This window comes from Struthio camelus, chromosome 4 (genome assembly GCF_040807025.1).
Source record: "Struthio camelus isolate bStrCam1 chromosome 4, bStrCam1.hap1, whole genome shotgun sequence".
NCBI lineage: Eukaryota > Metazoa > Chordata > Aves > Struthioniformes > Struthionidae > Struthio > Struthio camelus.
This window is the reverse complement of record NC_090945.1, coordinates 39,349,976-39,364,244: the sequence shown is the minus strand read 5'-3', so window position 1 is coordinate 39,364,244 and position 14,269 is coordinate 39,349,976. Positions and strand designations below refer to the sequence as shown.

Here is a 14,269-nt window from a genome sequence, read left to right as displayed (position 1 = left end):
AATTCTGCCATTTCCTGGCTGCAATCTCTTGACTGTGGTCTTTTAGAGTTATCTTTAATGCAACTTAAAAGCTTACATCACAAGAACTTTTATAAGAAGATATTTCTTTAGATGAACAACATTAGAACAGACTGCAACAACATTTTTGTAAGATTTCACAACCATTCTCTGGAAAAGCCAATACTGCAAAGACTTAAGTCTTTGCATAATTTTGCGCACCAAGTAAGTAATGACACTGAATTCTTTGCAAGATGTTGGGGTGAAATTCCTGAGATGATAGCAACTTCCTTTAAAGTTACAGAAAAGATAACAATAAAAAGAGATTAACAGAGGTCAACAGAAGTTTAAAAACACTCCACTGAATACTTACACCATCTATAGTTCTTCTAGCATGAGGTCCATATGCATCTTCAGACCCTAAAACCTGTACGTTAACTGCACTGTAATCTTCATACCCAAGCTGACTGAAAATAAGACGAGTCCTGCAACAAATGATGTTTTATTAGTGCACTGCCTCAAAATGATTCTCTGAAATAGCCTTATGTGATCCACAGCAGTTAGCTCTGTGATGTAGACTGAATATCACTACTTTTCACTAGCCAAGTACATTTGAATACTACAAATCGAGTGATGCTGTCAAGAAATTACACCTCTGAATTTATTCCTGGGTTTCAATTTGAATCTTTTCTTTACTCAAATTATTTGAAAGATGATAGGCAAATACATGGATTCCAGATCTTTTACTTTCGTCTTTAAGACAAAGACAGTTCAAAATATAGTTACAATATATACAATCTTCCTGGTTTTCGTACTGGAAATTCAGTTCCTGTCTTTGTTTCTCCTGTAAGACATTATGAACAACCAATAAACACATGAAACTATATCACTACATCACAGGCACCAAGGAAGAAAAATTTAACTGAAGAAGGAACTTTTATTCAAACTTTAAAGGTACTTTTTTGGGAGTAATGAATATACAACTCAAAGGCCAAAAAGTAGATGAAATTTTTAAACAGAACTTTTCTTCATTATCCATGCATTTCTAATCTGGTACTGTGAAAGCCGTCAAACCCTTTTTCTAAGAGTATTTCCAACAAAAGCACATTGTGTCAAGAATGCCAAGTCTGTCCTATTATGCTTAACAATGGGTATGGACTTTCTTTTTAGATAGCATAAAAACACATTGCTATTTTCTCATTTTTTTCCATCCAGGTCAGCTTCAAGAGAGCCACCAATTAATAAATACTGGGTTTTGTCAAATATTAAATTTGGATTAAATAGAGCATTTGCAACAACTCTTAAAATATAGCACAATGCTCAAACACTGAACAAGCTGACAATTACTAGTGTAGTTTAAAACCGTCAAACTCTGAAACCATTAAGCACCTAAACTGGTTTCCCCAATAACCCTTTGTCTGGCATCCTTCCAGTTGTTGAAAAGATTTTATCAGCTGAAACATGGGAATTAAGCTAGAATCAGAAAAATATTTTGGATCAGTGAAACATTTTGAAGACTCTGTTAGTATGCCATCATTGTCAGTATTAACTGCGGTAACTGAGAAGTAAAAGAGTAAATGAGACTTAAATATCAAATGCAACTTTCTAATTGTTGTATAGAGACGAAAGTGGTCAGTGTAGCATAGAACGGGGCCATTTTTATTTTGATGACCACAGAAAGACAAATACCTGATTTAAGGCACTTAAATTTGCAAACTATGTTTGCAACTAATTTTTGCTAAGTTATTTACCTAAAAATAGTTAGCTAGAGACATCAGAATTCAAAATACATTCTGTAGGTAATTTTTAGCCCATTCACGTGCCTTTGTAATGCAACAGAGACACTGAAGACTACCTGAAACACATTTCACACGTATTCTGCCAAATCTTTCCTGCATTTAAAATTAATAAATGAGTAAAGGAGAGGAAGCATGCAAGAAAGAAGTGAAAGCAGTAGCCATATTAAAAGCTGCTAAAACTGCTTAATACCTTAGGCTGCCTATTAAATTAAGTTGTACAACTGAAGCAGCTTAAGTCTCTATGCTGAAATCTATACTTCTTGTCATTAGATGACTGGGAGGAATTTAATTTATAAAATACTAGAAGCTGGCTACCTGAAAGATCCTAACTGTCCTTATGACATTCTCTTGCAATAGAAATTGGTGGAAAGACTGAAGTTAGTGTTCCCTAAAAGGAAGCATTTCCTGGTAGAGCGTTCTCTGACAGGGATCAGAAACGCCTTAACTGTTGTTCTGTACCTAGGTTCGTATACACACATCTTTTGGACATGCTGCATAAACAATTCCTCATATTACACTGTTCTCTATACTATAGGGCGATGCTCTATATTGTCAATTTTAATGCACAGAACTAGCAACAGCTGCTTGAGGCATGACTCTCAGGCTAGATGCAACTCATCAAGCCAGTTAACCAGCCTTTGGCTATCTCCCACCAGCCCTATTCTGAGGATTACTCAGGACAGCCCAGTAAGCAGGCCGAATTAATTTATCGGTGGTAGTGGCAGCAGCAGCAGTGCCACAAACTTTCTCAGTCAGACAGAAGATTCATGTAGTCCAGTCTGAAATAGTGGCCAAGAGTAAATGAAAGCAAAATTTAAGAAAAGTAAATACACCATTCTTTTCCAGAATACTTGCCTAGCTTTCAAAAAAACAACAAAAAAAGTGTTTTTCAGGGATTTCCTGAGCCCTTGAGTCTTTGTATTTAACAGATCTTGAAGGATTTTTTTCTTTATTAATATATGAGGAACAATATGTTACGCTGTAGGACCACATGAAATCATGCATTTCTGACAGGCAACTGTCCTAGCATACTTGCTCCACAGGTCTATCGTATGATGGGAGAGAGATCATATGTGTAACATCATGCAAAGGAAGTAAATAGCTAACAGCTAGAAAGATTGGGTGCTACTGGAGTAAATGTTCCAAGACTTTTCTGAGGATATGGAGTTACATTTTTAAAAGGAATCCCTCATCCCCCACATACACTGACATGAAAACATGACTACAGGTGTACTAGGCTGCCTTACAAGTAGAAAATTGTTCTGGCAGACAAAATAATTTCTGTCTCAAGGTTGCAAATTAAACTTTAAACACTTAAAACACGATCTGGGTAAACTGCCTACATGTCACAGCACTAAGACTCTTGATTAAAAAGAAAAAAGTTCTGTGGGAATCAATGAAACCTGTTTTTATTTGAATTTCTCTCTGACATCTAAAAAAACGTTAGTCTGACTTGCAGCTTTTCCCTCATTAATATGGGTCCCTCTCTGCTATCTAGCTGTCTATTTTCAACAACATTTGAGACCTCTTTCCCCTCTGTCAAATGTAGTTATACCCTGAAGGCAGGTTTCCTAAGGAGACTACTCATATCTTGAAATGTCCTTCCAACTGGAAGATGATGATCTTCCAGGATTCCTTCTAGTTGGATATGGTTGCTATCATATGCACAGTTCACCGTTCTGTTTTGATTTTGACCCTAAAAACAAAACAACAAACTGTTCCAAATCTCAAATACTAACCGTTTCAGAATACTTTCCGCCGTGTGTTTTCCTTTTTGTACAGCCTTTGGCCCTCCCACTGGGCAGACAGCAGTAGCTCTGAAACCATCAAGGTAAGTGGCACTTACCTAATGATAAAGGGAGCATACAATTACATGGGATTCAGTATTGATGTACTATAAATCTCTTTGACAATCATTCTTCATAACTAGTAAGAAGTGGAATAACGGGAAGTCGTCATCATCACCATGGCATCAAGAAAACTTATTCCATTATTTAAAATGCAAAATTGTACTGGAGGAAGTTTCAAATCTGCAAAACTGTAAAACTCAGAACTGCTTCTCACTGTGATTTAAAAAAAAAAAATTCTCTTGTACATATCCACTTTGGAACATAGGATACATTATGATGTTGAAAAGCTGCATAAACTATCAACAAGAAATAAACTAGAAATAAATTTTCCTGGAGTGTTGCAGTAAATGCTGGGGGCGGGGGGGGCAGGTAGTGTGTGGGTGTGTGCGCGCACGTGTGCGAGTGTCCGTGCGCGTGTGTTAAAAAGAACACAGCATATGTTGCAAACATTTAAATAATCATTTTACTACACTTCCAATGTTACAACTGTTCAACAGAGCTCTAATACAATAAAAGTAATGATCATAATGCGTGGCCATAAATGGTAGAGGGGCTTTAATAAATTTATCTAAATTAAGTATGATGAGTATGGTCAAGATAAGATTTGTTACCTAACAGGAAAAACAGAGGGAAGGATCTGCTAAGATATACGGTATAACTGTCTACACACAGAAGTGTGCTTCCTACAGTAAGTTTTCCAGCACTTTATCCAGTCTACTTTTAAATGTCCCAAGTAACAGGGCTGCAGCTATTTCTTTTGGAAAGCTATTTCACAGGTAAGGTATTGATCTTTATTTCCCTCCAATTTTACTTTATATCTCACTTTCTCTTACCACTGTTCCCACTAACTCCATTTCAACTTTGATGCATCAACTACATGATTCTCCTCTAGGCTTACTGCAAAATTACTGAAGGATGTAAACACACCCTTTAAGTATTTCTAGCTTGTTATAATGCCCATTAAGTCACTTTTTAGCCAAGTCGACCACACTAAAGTTCACGTCCTAAAAATGACTTCTCAAGTAGACGTGCTTTGCCAAAATCCATCCATTTGACACTGACAGACAATTAAACAAAGAGTCTCAAAAAATGAAAATATTTCACAGGAACTCTTAACTTTCGCATGTTAGAACATTATTACACTGTTTCAAATATTAAACATAAGATATATTCAAAAAAAAGCCAGAACATATATTCATATCACCTCCTTGAGAGACTTCTTACTGTTTTACTGCTATGTAAAAGAAAGAACTGCATTGATGAATAATAATAATAATACAAAAATCTCATTCTATTTACTTGCTTCCATTTCATGGTTCATTAACTGAAAGTCTCAATCTGGACAGCTACAAGCACAAACAACTAAATATAACCACTTCCACTTTGAAATGGTTCACTTGATCTCTTATTAACCTTAGTTATTTTCATTATTTCCTTTAGCGGTACAAAAGCATGCAAATGCAAAGTCAAGAACAGTAACTGCAGGTGCACAAGGCTGCTGAAGACAAAAATTACTGGAGGACACTGAGCAGAACCAAGTAAGTTTTGCTCTGAACTGCACGCTCAGATCAAGAAAGAGTAAATATTTCTTGCTTCACACATGCACTGCTGTCTGTATTTGCCAATATCAAAATTTCACTATTCAATACAGGAGTAATAGGAAGCACTAGGGTAGCTATCATTTAGATAAAAGGATTTTATGTTATGTAAAAACATGTGCTCTTCACTGTCATTTTTTAGGAATTACTGCTAAATTGACTTCTGTCAGTGATATCATCACTGGTTTAAATTTTATTTTTAAAATTAAATATATTTCAGAAATGTGTTTATATTTTAAGGGATTTTTTTTTTTTTAAATTCAAACACAACTACAGCTTATTTTCAGATTTGAAAAAATACATTTATTTACAGACACAGGTCACCCAGGAGGGAAATTTGTAATGAGCATTCTTGATCTAATAATTAAAACAAAATATACAAAAGCCTGACAAGACAACATTGTACTGAAACTGGAGGGTGTTAATCAAAAAAAGCCAATGTTTTATTAAATTGGGTGAAAGTTTAGAAAAATTCATGATCCAATTATGCTGCTACGGTACTTTTAAAATATCAAAGCCCGTTTTCATAAAGGTGATTACTAGAAAATGAAAAGAAGTGAAAACCTTGATGACTGAGTACCTGAGAAAGTGAATTGCAGTATACTGCTCAATGCTAAAAAGCCTTTGGCAGCATGCTCCAATTATGGAGCCTTTAGAGAGTTCTGTCTTCTAAATGGACGTTACAACCTGCCAAAACCAAACCTTCCTTAATGATGATGATATTTAATTTTGAAATATATTTTGGAAAACCTGTGAAACTATCTCATATAAAACCGGTTTAAAAACTGTTTAAAATATGTTTAAAATGCAGTATGAATTAAATTTATGCTTAGGCACACGTTTTATCGAACAAATAGAAGTCTAAGCAGATCTGCGCGATCCAGTACTTAGGTTAACTCACGTTTGATATGGCCACACTAAACAGTCAATTTCTGGCCTTAACCTTGTTTCTGTAAAAGTTAGTTTTCCCATTAGTTTAAACAGGAAAATGATCCAGCCCTACCAGTACTTCACCAGAATTGTATTACACTTGCATCTGCTCAGGGAAGGGAGACCAAGGGAAGAATAATGTCAAATGAAACTTTGCACTTTTACCAGAAGTGCAAGTTTCTTTCAGTAGCATATTTCAAGAGACTATATAATTGCTCTCTTGACAGATGTAGTTACTCAGTACTTAACTTTTGAGAAACAGCTGGCAGATACACTTCATAATGAAATACAAGATTGGCATGCCAGTATAAATATGAACAAATATTGTAAAAATGACAGTGGGGTGACAGACTTTTTTTTTTTTTTGGAAAATTATAGAACCACCTGAGCCTTTTCTGAAGATTTCTGGATTAGCCTGTTATATAAATGAACATTTTCAATATATGAGGTAGTTTTTTTTTCTTTTCTTTACTCCTGGGGGAAGAAAAATAAAGATTTTAATATGGTGGTGGTTTTTGACAGAAGATACTTAGTGTTATCTAAAAAAAATGCCAGGTTGAAGTCAAAAATACCTTACGCTCCATAGAAGGAGATAATACCTTATAAAATGTTGAAGGAGGTGATCCTTTTGCTCCATGAACTTTCACTGCCCCACCTTCAATACCTAAAATAGTTAAAAATCAATACTTAAAGTTCTTCAGGATAACTTCAGAGACATTTGCTTGTGATACATATCAAACAACTATACTTAAAAAAAAGAAACATTGATACCTGTACTGCCACAGAAGAAAAAACATTTACTACTCAGCCCTTCATGCCTTGGGAAAACACAGACAGCAAATTGGTGACTAAATTTATGACTTCAGTGAACATTTTAATATCATCCTTGAAATGTTTATTCATGCACTTAAAATACTTAACACAGAAAGTAACCTTAGGACTTTGGACTCAATAATTATCTCCCATTTAACAGCCAGTTATTGCAGTCACATATAGCATTCAATTTACTGTAGTTGGCTGGAGCAGACTGAAGTCCTTCACTTGGCACATAAACAGAACAGGAGAAAGACAAGAAAACAGCGAGAGCTTATTTGCTGGGAGCTTGGCAAGTGAAAAAGTAATTTAACTGTAGTTTTCTTGTTGCTAACAGAAACAAACAGCCTGAACATATGTTCCAGGGCAAACGTTGTGCTCTGTGGCAGGTGTGCTAATGACAATAAGAAACTGGAGAAAATGCTCCCATGTCATCAGGTCTGACCTTGTGCTGCTGAAAATCAACAGGCACAGTCCCTTGAAAACTAGCAGTGCAGGACCAGCACCTCATTTATGTGTCTATCAAACACAGACAGAATTACCCTGTAGCTCACCTGTAGCTAACCTGTGCTTTAAAATATTTAGCAAACAATTTAAAGCTTTATATAAATATTCTGAGGAGATGAAAACAGAAATTCCTTCAGCACACATCTAACAATTGAAAGGGACTAGCAGAATTTTTACACGTCACTCAAAAATAACATTCTCGCTCTCTCCACAGGCTGACATGAGGTTAACCCACTCTGTCAATACCGAACAGTATCTCTGCAGTCAGAGTACAGATCTGGAGGAGCTTTATATGCCAGGTGATGGAGAAACACTAGCAAAAACCTCACAAAACAAAATACATGGCATTCATTGACAAAAAGAAAACAGAAGCACCTCTCAGTTGCAGCACTGCAACTAATCCAGCAGGATAATAAAACCAGCAATGTAAACAACAAAAGCAGATAGCTTGCCCTGATCTAACCAGAGTACGTGTCAAAGCACTTCAAACTAAAAATATTTAAGAAATCTGCCTATTTTCCATCTGCTATATTTCTAAGAGGACTAACTAAAAGTTCATGTGAAAGTTCATTTTAAGTTCAAACATGTCATATCGGGTCATTTGCAAGCTAAAAGTTCATAGCAAGGTTAGGGTTCTCCCCCCCCCCCCAACCGGCTTTTTTTTTTTTTTTTTAAAAAAGAACTAGAGTAACAAGCTGGCCTTATTGGACTGCCGATTATGTGGAATGAGCAGAAGTTTTACTGTACAATTTTAGCCTAACTTATTATTGAAGCAAAGTATTTCTGATGTTATGGAGTTCAGAATATTATCACAGTACAAATACGCAGAGGAAAAAAAATGGAAACCAAAGTAACTGTTTTAGTTTGATAACCCAGTTCACTGACCTAGATCTCTTAACATGTTATAGAACTAACCTGGAATTTCAGTGATGGAAACTTCAGAAAAGTCACACGTGACATCTGGTAAGAGATAACGCCGAGGGTTGCCCACTTCATACACCAATTGTTCGGCCACAGTGCCAAAAGAGATTAGCCCCCCCGTGTCCGGCGGTTTGGAAATAACGAAGTCTCCTTCAGAGGTACATTCTACAATGGGAAAGCCTATGTTATGCCTGGAATATTAAAAAACCAAAAAAAAAAAACAAAAAATATACAACTTAAAAATAGGGAGCGGGAAAAGAACGATTAACAGCATATCAGCATTTCACAGCATGTACACAAGAAAAAGCACTGAATAAACCGCTAACCAAGATAACACGGGGATGCATTTTATTGCCTGGCAAAGGAGTGCAGATATAACATCAAACATCAACAGTAAAGGGACGGGAGAGGAGAAAGCAATGGAGGAGAAACACCAGTTAGGACACTAACAGAAACCGTAGCAGTAGGAGAGGTAGAAAGAATTAGAGGAACTATAACTGAGGAGGCAAATTCAGAAGAAAAGCATGATTGCTAGTTCTGGCCAGAGAAAAGATTGAGAAAAAGTCAAACTAAGTAGTGTCATCCTAGTCAAACTATAGCAGCAGACACAGAATGAAGGTAACATCTGGATTTGTAAGAAAGTCAAAGAGGTAAAAACAGTCTGTGCCAGAGATCTCAGAAACCAAGAGAAGTAGGAAACAGGAATAATCACAGCTATTAAGGACAATTTCGCATGTTTGTGTTAAATTATATACACAACAAATCATAATAAGAAAACAGGAAGATAGAAGAAATTAAGATCTCTAGATCAGAACAGTAATACAACACAGAAAGACAGAAAAATCAGGCACAGCAAAGAGAAAAGGCAGTAAAGCAGCAAATTACAGAGGTCTTCATAAATGAAAATATTCCCCCTCCCCACATCTTCACAAGATTAACATACAGAAAGTCACCAAACAGCTCATAGTGAAAGGTACGCTGCCACTGTTACAGCAGCAGGACAGCATTTTCAGGACTATGTAGAGCAGATCTAAATAGCTGCTTTCCAGGTTGAAAGGCTTTTCTTTCATCTCCAGAGAATTTCTTTCAGCAAATGTAACGATAAAAACGAAACCTGAAAATCAAAGCAAAGCCTTAATATTCTCTTAAAGAGGCTGCCTGACTCACTCCCGTCTCACAAGAAGTTGGAGATTTGTCCAAATAAAGTTTCCCAGGAACAGAAAAGGAGCAGCTGACAGAAAAAGGGGAGCTAAGCAGATAGAGCCCCTCACAAAATCTAAACTGTTCTAAAAAGGACCTGATAATAAAAGGTGCTGAAGATCACCATTCCCATTAAAGTCAATGGCCTTCAGGTCCTTTGTATGTTACTTAAGCTCAGTTCATCCCTGAAATTAATTATCCGTGGGTGCTAGCAGAACAATGTGCTGAACATACAACCAAACTGGTTATTAGCAAAGGTTAGAGGAACACAGTTTGGATAACATAAATCCACAAAGTTTTAAAGGAAGTAAGTAAAGAAACCAGTGAACTCTTATAACTGACATTTGTAAAAGTTCATGGGAGTTTGGACAGATTCCTTAACATGAGGAAGCTTCAAACATAATTCCATTATTTAAAAAAAAAGGATTAAGACACAAGCTCTGTTACTAGAGATCAGCAACTTTAACACTGATTGTATACAAAACTTGGAAACTATGGTAGCTGGGGAACACCTAGAAAAGCCCACCACGAATCACAAAAGACCATACTTCATTAGCCTGGTGTTTAAAACTATTTAAACCACTAAACAGATGAGGAGAAAAAAAGAAACCTGTGAATAGGGAGAACTGATTTGTAAGAAGCTGGTGATTCTAGATGATTCCAGATTTTTTGAGGCGAATAGGAGGGAGAAAAGACACCGGCAGAAAGTATGCAACACTCATCATTTTAAAACGTGAAACAAAAGAAAGCAATACCCCAAAAATAACTCTCAATTCTCAGCTTCAAATATCATTGTAAGCTAATAAACTAACATATGTAATTACCGCACTTTTACAGATGAGGAGACAGACAGAGGAAGGAAGGTGATTCACCCAATGTTACACAGCAAGATCAGTGACTGAACAACGCTAGAATTAAGGAGCTGTTAACCTCTTAGTGCCATGCTTGTGCGCTTTGGCCCTACTGTCTGTCTTTTCTTCAGGCAATACCATCGGGTGCCTTGCTAGCAAGCTGAACGCAGCTTATTTGAATCACTTACCAAAACTTAAATCACTTCTATCAAGACAGATTACTCAGTGCAATCCAGGCAGTGCAGCCACACTGCAAGGTAGCAGGGAGAACAGGCATCCTTCTAAACCATCGACACATGCAACTCTTAAGACACACTTTTGTGCACCTACTCCCCAGTCATCTTCGCTTTGAAAGTAAAATGTAAACTACAGATATTCAACTTTCTGCTTGGAACCTCTGAGTCCACTAGAGCTTCCCTCCTGCCGCCTCCCCCCGCCAAAAAAAAAAAAAGAAAAGAAATTAGAAGAGAAGTTTGAAAAAATTTAACATTGATTAAACTTCAGTTTACCCAAGGTCCGATCTGAAAAAGATTTGGGCCATTAAAAAACAAAACACGAAAACAAGACAACAATATACCGAGGCAAAGATAGAACTGCATCCCTAAAATGTTTGAAATCTGGCAAAGACTTAGGTCACTAAAAGTGGACCAACCATGGAAGGGAGCAGACAAACAGTATCAGTATAAATAACACAATCATTCAAGTTATTTGATATGTAAGAGGAAAGTATGATTCTGATTTTCCTGATATCTTAGGACCCTCCATGGGATCTTTCTGGTGGAATTTTTCACATCGCCATAGTAGCGGGGAGGAGACCAGATAGGAACAACACTTGCTAGAACAGTAGTTTCTAAAGCTGAGATGTTGTTTGCTATATACAAATGCTATTCAACTCTTATCACTTGCAGCAAAGCGTTGCAAAAGAGAAGCATTTGAAGAAGATAGTCTAACAAGAAAGCAAGAGGGTAAAAATAAAAGTGGTAATCTTCCTAGGAAAGGCAGGCTGATACAGGAAGCTAGGATGAAAATTCAGAGGTTTGAACTGAGATAGAGAAACTAAACTTCTGAATTTTCCTATCTCCAGCCTTCCATATCAAATAGACATTCTGCTGAGATGCAGAAACCAGTAAGGGGGGGGGGGGGGGGGAGAGAGAGAGAGAGAGGGAGAGAAGGATTTATCTGTTCAGAACTAAACAGAAAATTAAGAATCTACACTGCATCCTCTCCTGGAATATTTTTTGTACAGCCTAAGACAGGATCTATACTCCTGCTTCATAGCAAACGAAAACCAGACTAAAATACTTCCTCCTTCTTAGCTTTTTTGGTAATACAAGAAGATGTCGAGAATTTTGTTCAAGGTTGACACTATATCGGGTAAGCTTTAGGTGTCTGAGACACTTTAGCCACATTTAAACCAATCTGAAATTCAGGACCCAAAACATTAAGGAAGAGGTCAATGTATTCATAGTGACTTATTCTTTGGCAGTCTATCAAATCATTATTCTCAATGTCTGTTGAAGAAGTGAGGGCATTGAAGAAGGCTTTTTGTCTTCCTCCAAGATAAGGACAAAGGATGTTTCCTTCTCAACATTCAACATCACCCAGAGAAACCTTCCTGAGTGCTCAATTAGTAGCAGAAGACAATGTGTTCTGCCAGGTCATGTCAGCTCTGAAAGCTTCCTTTTTTTCCAAGACACCAAATCTCAAACTGCTCCTGGGGAAGGGAGCTTCTGTTCACTTTCAATACAGGTATGGACCTGGCACACTTTTTCCCTGCACTCAGTGCTAGTTTCACTTGTGTCCCCCTTGAGCTCCTTTTTCTTTATATTCCCTTCAGGAAGCCCAAATCATGAACTTAGATCATGTAAAGAAAAACTAATCCAGTGAAGAATCATTAGAATTTTACGATAAAGTATTATTATTCAAAAAAAAAAAAAAAAAAACTATGAGATCTGTTCAAAAAGGACAAGCTCCAGGTCTCCTACTTCCAGTTACAACTCTCCCAGAGTGTTCCTCTGGCAAAGTCTGACTGACATGGACAGGACTGAACATTCAAGAACGTAATCAACTGTTGCTGCATAAAACAAACAATGAAGCATTCCTTTATCAAATACATGGATTTGCCATTAAGAATACTTTCATTCTAAATTACAGTACCTAAAAGTTACTTTATCTTATCCATATACACCCATACCACATACGGTATCAGTATGACAGCCTGACTCAAAACGACTCAGTAACAATCTCCATTCTAACCACATATGGTGAGCCAAGTCCCACCGTACAACAAAAAGCCAGGAGTACTTCCAGCACTGGTGTCAGTCATATATAGGCATTAACCTAGACATTTATATAAACGCTAAATTAACGCAAACAAACTGAGCAAGAAGCCCCTACACTCTATCAATATTGTAACAGGCTCTCTTTGGGAAAATATCCTATGCTACCTCATAACAGACGCCAATAACAACTTGCATTAAAATGTGTCTTCTTAATCTAAAAAATGGACTCGGCATATTGCCATAAGACATTACTTAAAATTTATCTTCATCCTGGAAACAAACCAGGCTAAATTACCCCTAAGGCATCAGATGCCACAAACCAGAGATCATCAGGAATATTCTCCACTGTTGCTGTTTTCCAATTATTCAGTCAAATGACAGCTCCTTTAATCTGGAGTTAGAGCTCACCAGCAGCAATAGCTACCTGGATAAAGTATTCTCGTGCATAACCACATATACTACAATTACACCTCCAATTTGATCAGCGCTTCCACTAAAAGAAATAATTCTGTCTCTGACTTACTAGCAGGTTTTGCTGAACAACTAAAGATCATACGTAATCTGCTCTGTAATGTGCCAACATAAACTCACGTAAGCCACGGTCAAGTCGTAACCTTGTACAACACAGCAAGGGAATTAAACCACAAAACTGTGAACTTGCACTTCACCAGTGGTCAATTGCAGTCATGGCAGCCAAAGGGCATGCTTTCATAAAAGGACTGCATAAGTTTAATGATAAAGTCCCCCAGCAGGATGGGGCAATATCAAGAAAAAACGAAACAAAACACAGACAAAAACTGAAAAGAAACTAGTAAGATCTATTCCGATTAAATTATATGATTGTGCAATTAATAAGAGCCAACACTAGAAATAAAAATATTAAAGTACTATTAGAAGCATTTTGAGCTGTTCTTTTAATATGGAGTTGAAACAGAAGAAATACTGTAAATCAAGTTTGTGAAAGGAGATGGTAACTACCACTGCTTTATCCAACATGTCTGTTGCGGTTTGTATATTTGGGTTAATTAACTAGAGCCCTGAATAAATCTAGGCTAAGATTAATCCTCAGAAAACAAAAAAAAAACCTCTCAGCTCCCCTCCCTTACAATTCAGGGTTAACTGAGGAGTTAACAGGTAAAGCAGGCCCTCACTAACTGCAGCATAGGTGCAGCAAAGTTCAACCTGGTTCTGCTGCTGAAGCCAGCTTCTCATATCTGCAGTCACTGTCCTACTCTAATAGGAACTAAGGCTCTGAAATTGAACCTCATGTCAGTTCTCCATCCTGACAAACATTTACTCTTGGATCAATTTTTTTCCTGTGTAAAATGCTGATTCTTCTGCAGTTTTGGCTCTGAGAAACGTTATCACCTGAGACATGCCCACAAGCTGTAACATGAATCGTCTACGAGAACTTGATCTGCTCTTAGACATCCTTCTCTCTTGCTGTGTTGCACATCTTACACTATTTGCATTACACAAATAATAATCATATATGATCCATATTCGGTCCTGATATGCTCA

The 14,269-nt window shown here is 37.0% G+C and overlaps 1 protein-coding gene across 1 annotated transcript in view; it reads right to left on the bottom strand.

The window, feature by feature from the left end:
• LOC104145627 (uncharacterized) overlaps positions 1-14,269 on the bottom strand; it is a 68,765-nt gene that overhangs the window by 39,524 nt on the left and 14,972 nt on the right. Inside the window, exons 9-12 of the mRNA XM_068941048.1 lie at positions 8,410-8,606; positions 6,774-6,838; positions 3,536-3,642; positions 371-482 (exon numbers count right to left, since the gene is read on the bottom strand). Of these exons, the coding sequence (XP_068797149.1) occupies positions 371-482; positions 3,536-3,642; positions 6,774-6,838; positions 8,410-8,606 (481 nt within the window). The remainder of the gene's footprint in view (positions 1-370; positions 483-3,535; positions 3,643-6,773; positions 6,839-8,409; positions 8,607-14,269) is intronic.